Below are 12,136 nucleotides of genomic sequence, written 5' to 3'. Positions count from 1 at the left end.
AATGACCATTTAAATGCCCTTAATGTTGGCGAGTCCACTACTGTTGCAGGCAGGGCATTCCACGCCCTTACTACTCTCTGAGTAAAGAACCTACCTCTGACATCTGTCTTATATCTATCTCCCCTCAATTTAAAGCTATGTCCCCTCGTGCTAGACATCACCATCAGAGGAAAAAGGCTCTCACTGTCCACCCTATCTAATCCTCTGATCATCTTGTATGCCTCTATTAAGTCACCTCTTAACCTTCTCTCTGACAAAAACAGCCTCAAGTCCCTCCGCCTTTCCTCATAAGATCTTCCCTCCATACCAGGCAACATCCTGGTAAATCTCCTCTGCACCCTTTCCAATGCTTCCACATCCTTCCTTTAATGCTGCGACCAGAACTGCACGCAATACTCCAAATGCGGCCGCACCAGAGTTTTGTACAGCTGCAACATGACCTCATGGTTCCGAAACTCAATCCCTCTACCAATAAAAGCTAACACACCGTACGCCTTCTTAACAACTATCTCAACCTGGGTGGCAACTTTCAGGGATCGATATACATGGACACTGAGATCTCTCTGCTCATCCACACTACCAAGAATCTTACCATTAGCCCAGTACTCTGTATTCCTGTTACTCCTTCCAAAATTAATCACCTCACACTTTTCTGCATTAAACGCCATTTGCCACTTCTCAGCCCAGCTTTATGTCCCTCTGTAACCTGCAAAATCCTTCCGCACTGACCACAACTCCACCGACTTTAGTGTCATCCGCAAATTTACTCACCCATCCTTCTACGCCCTCCTCCAGGTCATTTATAAAAATAACAAGCCGCAGTGGCCCCAAAACAGATCCTTGTGGTACACCACTAGTAACTGAACTCCAGGCTGAACATTTCCCATCAACCACCAGCTTCTGTCTTCTTACAGCTAGCCAATTTCTGATCTAAACCGCTAAATCACCCTCAATCCCATGCCTCCGTATTTTCTGCAACAGCCAACCATAGGGAACCTTATCAAACGCTTTACTGAAATCCATATACACATCAACTGCTTTACCCTCGTCCACCTGTTTGGTCACCGTCTCAAAATAAGGTTTGTGAGGCACGACCTACCTTTCACAAAACCGTGTTGACTATCCCTAATCAAATTATTCCTTTCTAGATGATTATAAATCCTATCTCTTATAATCCTTTCCAAGACTTTGCCCACAACAGAAGTAAGGCTCACTGGTCTATCGTTACCGGGGTTGTCTCTACTCCCCTTCTTGAACAAGGGGACAACATTTGCAATCCTCCAGTCTTCTGGCACTATTCCTGTAGACAATGACGACATAAAGATCAAAGCCAAAGGCTCTGCAATCTCCTCCCTAGCTTCCCAGAGAATCCTAGGATAAATCCCATCCGGCCTAGGGGACTTATCTATTTTCACACTTTCCTGAATTGCTAACACCTCCTCCTTATGAACCTCAATCCCATCTAGTCTAGTAGCCTGTATCTCAGTATTCTCCTCGACAACATTTTCTTTTTCCTGTGTGAATACTGATGAAAAATATTCATTTAGCACCTCGCCTATCTCCTCGGACTCCAGCATAACTTCCCATTACTGTCCTTGACTGGCCCTACTCTTACCCTAGTCATTCTTTTATTCCTGACATACCTATAGAAAGCTTTCGGGCTTTCCTTGATCCTACCTGCCAAGGACTTCTCATGTCCCCTCCTGGCTCTTCTTAGCTCTCTCTTTAGGTCCTTCCTGGCTAACTTGTAACACCCTAGCGCCCTAACTGGATCTTCATGTCTCATCTTTACATAAGCCTCCTTCTTCCTCTTGACAAGTGATTCAACTACTTTCGTAAACCACGGTTCCCTCGCGCGACCACTTCCTCCCTGCCTGACAGGTACATACATATCAAGGACACGCAGTAGCTGTTCCTTGAACAAGCTCCACATTTCCATTGTGCCCATCCCCTGCAGTTTCCTTCCCCATCCTATGCATCCTAGATCTTGCCTAATCGCATTATAATTGCCTTTCCCCCAGCTATAACTCTTGCCCTGCAGTATATACCTATCCCTTTCCATCGCTAAAGTAAACGTAACCGAATTGTGGTCACTATCACCAAAGTGCTCACCTACCTCCAAATCTAACACCTGGCCTGGTTCATTACCCAGTATCAAATCTAATGTGGCCTTGCCTCTTGTTGGCCTATCTCCATACTGTGTCAGGAAACCCTCCTGCACACATTGGACAAAAACAGACCCATCTAAATTACTTGAACTATAGCGTTTCCAGTCAATATTTGGAAAGTTAAAGTCCCCCATAACAACTACCCTGTTGCTTTCGCCCCTATCCAGAATTATCTTTGCAATCCTTTCCTCTACATCTCTGGAACTTTTCGGAGGCCTATTGAAAACTCCCAACAGGGTGACCTCTCCTTTCCTGTTTCTAACCTCAGCCCATACTACCTCAGTGGACAATTCCTCATCAAACCTCCTTTCTGCCACCGTAATACTGTCCTTGACTAACAATGCCACCCCTCCCCCTCTTTTACCACCTTCCCTGAGCTTACTGAAACATCTAAACCCCGGAACCTGCAACAACCATTCCTGTCCCTGCTCTATCCATGTCTCTGAAATGGCCACAACATCGAAGTCACAGGTACCAACACATGCTGCAAGTTCACCCACCTTATTCCGGAAAGTCTCTAGCTATCAACACTATCCATGCCTTTCATCACCTTGTACACCTCTATCAAGTCACCTCTCTGCCTTCTTCACTCCAGTGAGAAAAGTCCTAGCTCCCTAAACCTTTCTTCAGAAGACATGCCCTCCAGTCCAGGCAGCATCCTGGTAAATCTCCTCTGTACCGTCTCCAAAGCATCCACATCCTTACTATAATGAGGTGACCAGAACTGGACACAATATTCCAAGTGTGGTCTAACTAGGGTTTTATAAAGCTGCAGCAAAACCTCGTGGCTCTTAAACTCAATTCCCCTGTTAATGAAAGCCAACACACCATACGCTACCTTAACAACCCTATCAACCTGGGTGGTAATTTTGAGGGATAAAAGTACATGGACCCCAAGATCCCGCTGTTCCTCCACACTTCCAAGAATCCTGCCTTTAACCCTGTATTCAGCATTCAAATGCAACCTTCCAAAATTAATCACTTCACATTTATCAAGGATGAACTCTATCTGCCACTTCTCAGCCCAGCTCTGCATCCTGTCAATGTCCTGTTGTAACCTGCAACAACCCTCAACACTATCTACAACTACCCCAACCTTTGTGTCATCGGCAAACTTACTAAGCCACCCTTTCAGTTCCTCATCCAAGTCATTTATAAAAACCACAAAGAGCAGGGGCGAAATTCTCCCCCAACGGCGGGATGTCCGCCGACTGGCGCCAAAGACGGCGCCAATCAGACGGGCATCGCGCCGGCCCAAAGGTGCGGAATGCACCGCATCTTTGGCGGCCTAGCCCCAACATTAAGGGGCTAGGCCGACGCCGGAGGGATTTCCGCCCCGCCAGCTGGCGGAAATGGCGTTTGTTGCCCCGCCAGCTGGCGCAGAAATGCGGCGCATGCGCGAGAGCGTCAGCGGCCGCTGTCAGTTTCCCGGCGCATGCGCGTCAGCGGCTGCTGTCAGTTTCCCGCACATGCGCAGTGGAGAGAGTCTCTTCCGCCTCCGCCATGGTGGAGGCCGTAGCGGAGGCGGAAGGGAAAGAGTGCCCCCACGGCACAGGCCCGCCCGCGGATCGGTGGGCCCCGATCGCGGGCCAGGCCACCGTGGGGGCACCCCCCGGGGTCAGATCGCCCCGTGCCCCCCCCCCCCCACAGGACCCCGGAGCCCGCCCACGCCGCCTGGTCCCGCCGGTAAATACCAGGTTTGATTTACGTCGGCGGGACAGGCAATTCCTGGGCGGGACTTCGGCCCATCCGGGCCGGAGAATCCAGCGGGGGGTCCCGCCAAGCGGCGCGGCCCAATTCCCGCCCCCGCCCAATCTCTGGTACCAGGGACTTCGCCGGGAGCAGGGGCGGGATTCACGGCGGCCAACGGCCATTCTCCGACCCGGCGGGGGGTCGGAGAATGACGCCCCAGAGGTCCCAGAACAGATCCTTGCGGGACACCACTGGTCACCGACCTCCAGGCGGAATACTTTCCATCCACTACCACTCGCTGTCTTCTTTCAGCCAGCCAATTCTGTATCCAGACAGCTGAATTTCCCTGTACAATTTCACTGTATCCCATGCCCCTCACAAAGCCATGCTGTCTATCATTAATCAAACTATGTTTTTCTAAATAATCATAAATCCTATCTCTCAGAATCCTTTCCAATATTTTGCTCACCACAGACGTAAGACTGATGGGTCAGTAATTCCCAAGGATTTCCCCATTCCCTTTCTTGAACAGGGGAACGACATTCGCCTTCCTCCAATCATCCGGTACTACTCCAGTGGAGAGTAAGGACGCAAAGATCTTCGCCAACGGTGCAGCAATCTCCTCCCTCACTTCCCGTATTAACCTTGGGTATATCCCGTCAGGCCTAGGGGACTTAGCTATCCTGATACTTTTCAAAATTTCCAGCACATCCTCCTTCTTAATATCAACCTGTTCGAGTCTATTAACCTGGTTCACACTGTTCTCATGGGCAACAAGATCCCTCTTTCTAGTGAATACTGAAGCACAATATTCATTTAGGGCCTCCCCCATCTCCTCAGACTCTAGGCACAAGTTCCCGCCACTATCCCTGATCGGCCCTACTCTCATTCTGATCATCCTCTTATTTCTCACATAAATGTAGAACGCCTTGGGGTTTTTAGTGGGGTGATTCCCGATGCATGGGACTCTGCTTTGTTTCGGGCCTCGGCGAGGAATCCTTGCCAAGGTTGCAGTTAGAACCATTTCCTGCACGAGCAAGCTCAGCTCGCCAGTGTAGGAAGCGATCTCTCGACCACCCCAACCACTGCCTCAGAACCACCCCAACACCTCAACTTACCAATGAGGGTCTTGAGCCTCCGCGCTCACCCCCTCCTTAAGGGCAGGGCATCCCTGTGCCCGATCTATGGCATGGGCAAAATGCCACCTGGGCAACTTGGCACTGCAAGCCTGGCACCTTGGCAGTGCCACCTGTGCACCCTGGCATTACTAGGGTGGCACCCAGGTGGCACTTTCGGAGTGCCAGGCTGGCAGTGCCATGGTGCCTAGGCAGCATCAGGGGTCCCAGGCAGTCAGCCTGCCCAGAGTACTAAACGGTACCCGGTCATGGTCTCCGGGGTCGTGGTCTCCGAAATAAAGTTGTTTGATCCCGTGCCTTGGGTTACTGTTAACCAGCTGCAGGTGTTAGCCTGTCGCTATGCGGCCTGCACGGCAAGTACAACTGTTCAGCCAGCATGCCATCTCTCAGTGGTGTTGGGGTTTCTGGTCCACATCATGATCCTGGCACTCTGGTGCTTGTCCTTCCAGCAACAGCCACAGTGGAACTGCTGAACTAAAGAGTTGCTAGCCTCTAATTGGCCAGCAGCTCCTGGTAGGCAGGACCTCTTCCCTTGTGGTTCAGATTCCAGTGCAAGGCCTGCCGCTCGTCTTGCCACTGCCTGATTGATTTGTGGTTTACCAAAAAGAGGTTATGCGGGTCTCTCGCAGATCTCCAGTAAGCAGGTGAAACTCCGACGCCACAACAAGATTCCACTTCCTGTATCTCACTATTAATACCCTGTAATACTGTCCCTTTCACACAGGCTACTGTAACCACTATACAAATTGGTTGGTCACCTCGAGCAGCAAAACATGGGGGGGTGAGAGTAACAAGAGTTGTTTTTTGGAAAAAATGTTTATTCAACATTTTCAAAAATGTTACATTTTTACATATAACTAATATTCCCCTCCCCTTCCTTCTGCCCCCACCTACCCCTTGGCAGCAACCAGGTCTCCAAAATGCAAAATAAAAAACCCCTACCTGATGGAACCCCTCAGTCCGCCCTCCTCAGGACAAATTTTACCTTTATGAAGGCCAGAAACTCCAATAGGTCCCCCAACCACATCGAGGCACTGGGGGTAGTAGCTGACCTCCACACCAACAGGACCTGCCTGCGAGCGAGGCGAAGGCGAAGATGTTTGCCTCCACTTCCGTCTGCAACTCCAGTAGGTCCGACACCCCGAATATGGCCTCTAGGGGGCCCGGCTCCAATTCCATATGCAGGACCTCGGATATGGTTCAAAAACGACCCCAAAACGTCTCCAACTTCGGGCAAGACCAGAACATGTGGACATGATTGGCTGGGCCCCTCCCACACCACTCGCACCTATCCTCCACTTCCTCAAACAGCCGACTCATTCTCACCCTTGTTAAGTGCACCCTAACACCACTTCTACCTGAACCAATCCCAGCCTCGCACACGAGGTTGAAGCATTGACCTTTTACAACACTTTGCACCATAATCCTTCCTCCAGCTCCACCTCACTTCACCTTTATCCCCTCCATTGGCTCCTTGTCCTCCTCTATATTCCTGTGATAGATTGCTGAGACGCCCTCCCCACCGACAGCACTTCCTCCAGCAATGGCGAGGGTGGCGCCACCGGGGAACTCGGAAAAGTCTTTCATGCAAAATTCTGCACCTGCATATACCTAAAGGCCTCCTTGCACTGAGGCCCATACTTCACCCCCCATTCCTCGAAACTTGGTAAGTTCCTCTCAAGAAACAGACCTTCATCTCTTTTACCTCTTTCTCCTCCCATCCCCGGAACCTTGCATCCATTCTCCCCAGCTCAAACTGATGATTCCTTCTCAAGGGCATCACCCTTGACTTGAAGTGCTGTCTAAATTGCCCCCAGATCCTCAGCGTGGCTACCACTCCCGGATTCCCGGAATACTTACCTGGATCTAGCAGCAGCGGCACTATTGCCATCACTGTTGCCAGTACCTGCAACCCCACCTCCATCCGCACCCACAACAACTCCAATTCCTTCCTCCAGCCCCGCACTTTCTCCGTATTTGCCGCCCAGTAATAGTGCAACAAATTCGGAAGAGCCAAGCCTCCTGAAAGCTGCCCCCTTTGAAGCACTGCCTTCCTTATCCTCGCCACCTTCCCTGCCCATACAAACAACGAGACCATTCTATACAGCCCTCGAGAAAATGCCTTTGGCAAAGAAAACTGGTAGACACTGGAATAGAAACAAACACCGTGGTAAAATGTTCATTTTGACCGCCTGTACCCGGCCAGCCAATGACAAAGGGAGACTATCCCACCTTCCCACATCCTCCTTCACTGTCCCTAGCAGACTCGTGAAATTTAGCTGACGACGGCACTCCCCATCCCGTGCCACCTGCACCGCTAAGTATCTGAAATGAGTTGACTATTCGCTTTTTCTAAAAATCAGAACAATCTTTCCCATTCTCAGCAACTGTCAGTTATTTTTTAATGTGTTTTTTATAAATTTAGAGTACCCAATTCATTTTTTCCAATTAAGGGGCAATTTAACGAGGCCAATCCACCTACCCTGCACATCTTTGGGTTGTGGGGGCGAAACCCACGCAAACACGGGGAGAATGTGCAAACTCCACATGGACAGTGACCCAGAGCCAGGATCGAACCTGGGACCTCGGCGCCGTGAGACTGCAGTGCTAACCACTGCGCCACCGTGCTGCCCTATGTTTGTTTTTAATGTTAATTGTCAGTTGCACTGACAGTTGCTGAGAGCAGGATTTGAATGCAGAGTTGTGATTGGAGGGGCAGCGAGCACAGGAGAGACAGAGCTGCTCTTCTAATTATAGATTCTATCTCTCCCACGCTTTCTGTTCCAGGTCCTCCAATCACAGATTCCCTGTCTGATGTTTTTGATGGTGTTCCCCCCAATCAAACCTTCTGTATCTAAAGGAACAATGAGGACAGCAGTGGGTGATCCATGATTTGAGGAGGTGTAACAGCAAGCATGGGAGAGACAGAATCTGTGTTTGGAAGAGTAGGTCCACCTCCACTGCATTCGCTGATCCTCTTGGCATAACTCCGGCCATTCCCAGGATACCTTTAGCTTGTCCTCTCCCATTGCCAGGCCATGATGGCTGTGGCTGTAGTAAGGGCTTTGCTGCCCCACTGTTCACCCCCCTAATTCTGGGGAACCTTGCCCTTGTTGTGTAGCAGTCCCTTTGCCAGTGGTGATAGTCAAGTCTTTGCCCTGGTGTAGAAGGTCAGCAGGTCCTCTCAGCAGCTGTCAGTGCAATTGACAGTAAGAGTTCCAATGAGGCTTGAGACTTTTGTCATGGAATAAACAACTTACAGTTTTGAAATAAGATCTTTTAGAGCTATAACTTTTTTAAAAACAACATCTTATTTGGATTAATCTCTTACTGTTGTTCTGTGATGCAGCTATGACTTTTGGACTAACTACAATAGGCCTCGCTGGAGTCAGTTCTCTCCTGGAAAGAGGTGTAATTCAGGTAAATAAATTGCAAAAGGCAAAGTACTGTGGATGCTGAAAATCTGAAACAGAGAATGATGGAAATACTCACAGAAGAAAGCTGCCCAAACTGTGGAGTATTTACTGCACTTCCCGTTTATCGATTGATTTAATTCTTTTGAATTGTGACATTTATAGAGATATAAAAGTGCAGTTTAACTTTCAAAATGACTACTTGTCAATTTAACATGCATTGTTAAAAAAGTAAAGTTTATTTTTCATTCTGCCCAGGCAACGCTAACCTTTGAAGGACTCATTCTAGGACCCATACTTGGTGTATTTACTCTGGCAGCTTTATTTCCAAAAAGCAATGGCAAGGTAAGACCATAGACTGATAGTCAAACTATCTTCAAGACTAATTTTAAATGCCTGGGAGTCAAACCTTTGTGGAGCTTCATACACTGGCACTAAGCATGGTGGAATAGAATCCTGACCTGCCTGGTGACTTTGTTCCAAACCTTAGGATTGGAGTTATTTGCGTGGTGGTGAAGTTTGAATGGGTGAATTCGATATTTTTTTAAAGAAAGAGCAGCTCAAAGCCACTCTACCTGAGATATCTCCAGGACTTCCTGTATCATTTGCAAAAGGGAATTGGGTAAATTGTCACAGGGCACCTTTGTAAGACTATGGGAAAACGATGAGGGAATGGAGCAATTGGATAGCTCTTTCAAGGAGCGGGTACAGGAGGGATGGATGGGCTGAGCGGCTTCCTGTGCATCTTTGTTCTATCAATCAATTGACAGAAATTTCCACTGCCAAGAATCAATAATATTTACAGCATGGGCACGGTTTGGGTGCTGTGAGGCTACCGGGCTTTTCTTATTCTTGGAAGGGATGTGGCTGGACCAGCAATTATTGCCCATCCCTAATTGCCCTTGGAGTAAATGGCTTTCTTAACAATTAGGAGACAACTACATTGCTCTGGGTCTGGAGTCACAGTAGATTCCTTCCCCAAAGGACATTAATGAATCAGATGGGCTTTTACAACAATTGACAATGAATTCATGGTCATCGTTGGACTTTTAATTCCAGATTTTTATTTAATTCAAATTTCACCATCTGCCATGGCAGGATTCGAACCTGGGTCCCAAGACATTTTGCTGGGTCTCTGGATTATTAGTCCAGTGATAATACCACCACATCACAACCTCCCACATCCTGCTATCTGCACCAGATGCCACTTTGGAAAGGATGTTAGCTTGAGTACATGAGGCACGTGCCCGAATATTGCAGAGTAGACAGATTGTTACATTAGTCAACACATAACATTGATTTGACTCCTGTGGTACTATTTCTGACCTGTATGTTCTAGCTAATCTCATACAGCTGAACACGCATTTTGCAGTTGATGAGGATTAGGGTAAATTCTGGGATATACCGTAACTCAGCAGGATTCTATGCAATCAGCATCCTGATGCACCACCATACTCGCACATCCTATTGGTCAATACCCAGTATCTTGGCAATCACCATGATACTTGCATTCTGCAGCAGTCCACTGTACCATCTATATTTGAGCTACTATGAGAAATGGTAGCTGCTGACTATCCGCTGACCGCTAGCTCATGGTTCCAGAGTGCAACAAATGCAAAATGGCTGTATGAAAATAACACAAGCCATTCTCCCACATGAAATGTGATTGTGCAGATTATTGGGATGCTCTCACAATGCTTGGAATGCTCTGGAAGAGTCCTGTAGAAATTGTCAAAGCATCTGTCACAATTCATTGTGGTCTGCTGCATACTTCACAATCTTGCCATCTGCCCTTGTCTCTATGGAAATGGTGAGCAGTTGTGGAGGCCAAGAAAAGAAAGTGGGGAAAGAGGATGATGAAGGGAAGGAATAAAAATACATTCCCTGTCTGGCTAAGCTGTCCATAATTGGCTCATTCAATTGTGGTACCACTGAATGCAACCCCAAATCTCCATTTAAAGTCATTAACAAAAGCATAGCTGGAAAGTGAGAAGTATTTTCACCTAGATGGTAGCAAGGGTCTGGAATTCACAGCCTGTAACAATGGTTGAGGCCGAACTCCTCAATGCATTGATCAAATATTTGCGTTTTTAAAGTTCATTTACAGTGTGTGGGCATCACTGGCTAGGCCAGCATTTATTGACCACCCCTAGCTGCCCTTCAAAAGGTGGTGGTGAGCTGCCTTCTTGAACAGCTGCAGTCCCTGAGGTGTAGGTACACTCATGGTGCTGTTAGGGAGGGAGTTCCAATATTTTGACCAGCAACAGTGAAGGAGCGGTGAAAGTGGGCTGCTTTTGTCCTGGATGGTGTCAAGCTTTTTGAATGTTGCTGGAGCTGCATTCATCCAGGGAAGTTGAGAGCATTCCAAAAGAGAATATCAAACCAAGCTAGAGTCACAGACAGACTCTCGGCGGTTGTGGCAAGGACTAAACAACATAACGGGCTACAAAGCGAAGCCGAGCAGTATCTCCGGCAGCAGCGCACCCCTCCCCGATGAACTCAATGCATTCTATCCTCGGTTCGAGCAGGTAACCAACAATCCGCTGTCGAGTGCCCCAGCAGCCCATAACTCACCCATACCCACCATCACAGCTTCCGAAGTCAGATCGGCCTTCCTGAAAATGAACCCTCGGAAAGTGACGGGCCCGGACGGGATCCCTGGTCGTGCACTCAGAGCCTGTGCGGACCAGCTGGCAGAGGTATTCACGGACATCTTTAACCTGTCCCTACTCCACTCCGAGGTCCCCACCTCATTCAAGAAGACCACTATAATACCGGTGCAAAGAAGAAACAGGCAACGTGCCTCAATGACTACTGTCCGGTGGCCCTGATCTCAGTCGTAATGAAGTGCTTCAAGAGGTTGATCATGAAGCGCACACCTCCATACTCTCAGAACACCTTGATCCACTGCAATTCGCATACCGCTGCAACCGGTCCACATCAGACGCCATTTCCCTGGCCCTACACTCATCCCTAGAACAACAAGGACTCCTACATCAGACTTCTATTTATTGACTACAGCTCCGCCTTCAATACGATAATCCCAGCCAAGCTCATATCAAAGCTCCAAAACCTAGGACTTGGCTCCCCAATCTGCAACTGGATCCTCGATTTACTCACCAACAGACCACAATCAGTAAGAATGAACAATAACACCTCCTCCACAGTAGTCCTCAATACCGGGGCTCCGCAAGGATGTTAACTTAGCCCCCTACTCTACTCCCTGTACACACACGACTGCCTGGCAAAATTTGGTTCTAACTCCATCTACAAGTTTGCTGACGATTCAACCATAGTGGGCCAGATCTCGAATAACGATGAGTCCGAATACAGGAGGGAGATAGAGAACCTAGTGGAGTGGTGCAGCGACAACAATCTCTCCCTCAATGCCAGCAAAACTAAAGAGCTGGTCATTGACTTCAAGAAGCAAAGTACTGTACACACCCCTGTCATCATCAATGGGGCCGAGGTGGAGATGGTTAGCAGTTTCAAATTCCTAGGGGTGCACATCTCCAAAAAATCTCTCCTGGCCCACCCACGTCGCCGCTACCACCAAGAAAGCACAACAGCGCCTATACTTCGTCAGGAAATTCGGCATGTTCACATTAACCCTCCAAACCTTTACAGATGCACATAGAAAGCATCCTATCGGGCTGCATCACAGCCTGGTATGGCAACTGCTCGGCCCAGGACCGCAAGAAGCTTCAGAGAGTCGTGAACACCGCCC

General features: G+C 48.6%; 1 protein-coding gene across 5 annotated transcripts in view; it reads left to right on the top strand.

Annotated features, from left to right (window-relative positions):
- Positions 1 to 12,136, top strand: part of LOC140395692 (sodium-coupled monocarboxylate transporter 1-like) — a 147,622-nt gene that overhangs the window by 97,088 nt on the left and 38,398 nt on the right. For all 5 annotated transcript variants that reach the window (XM_072483766.1, XM_072483764.1, XM_072483765.1 and 2 more), the window contains 2 exons: positions 8,346 to 8,416; positions 8,668 to 8,754. In XM_072483766.1, coding sequence (XP_072339867.1) covers positions 8,346 to 8,416; positions 8,668 to 8,754 — 158 coding nt within the window. The remainder of the gene's footprint in view (positions 1 to 8,345; positions 8,417 to 8,667; positions 8,755 to 12,136) is intronic.

Source organism: Scyliorhinus torazame, chromosome 18, assembly GCF_047496885.1.
Source record: "Scyliorhinus torazame isolate Kashiwa2021f chromosome 18, sScyTor2.1, whole genome shotgun sequence".
Classification (NCBI taxonomy): domain Eukaryota; kingdom Metazoa; phylum Chordata; class Chondrichthyes; order Carcharhiniformes; family Scyliorhinidae; genus Scyliorhinus; species Scyliorhinus torazame.
Note: the sequence above shows the minus strand (reverse complement) of the source record. Positions and strands in the feature narration are given on the sequence as shown.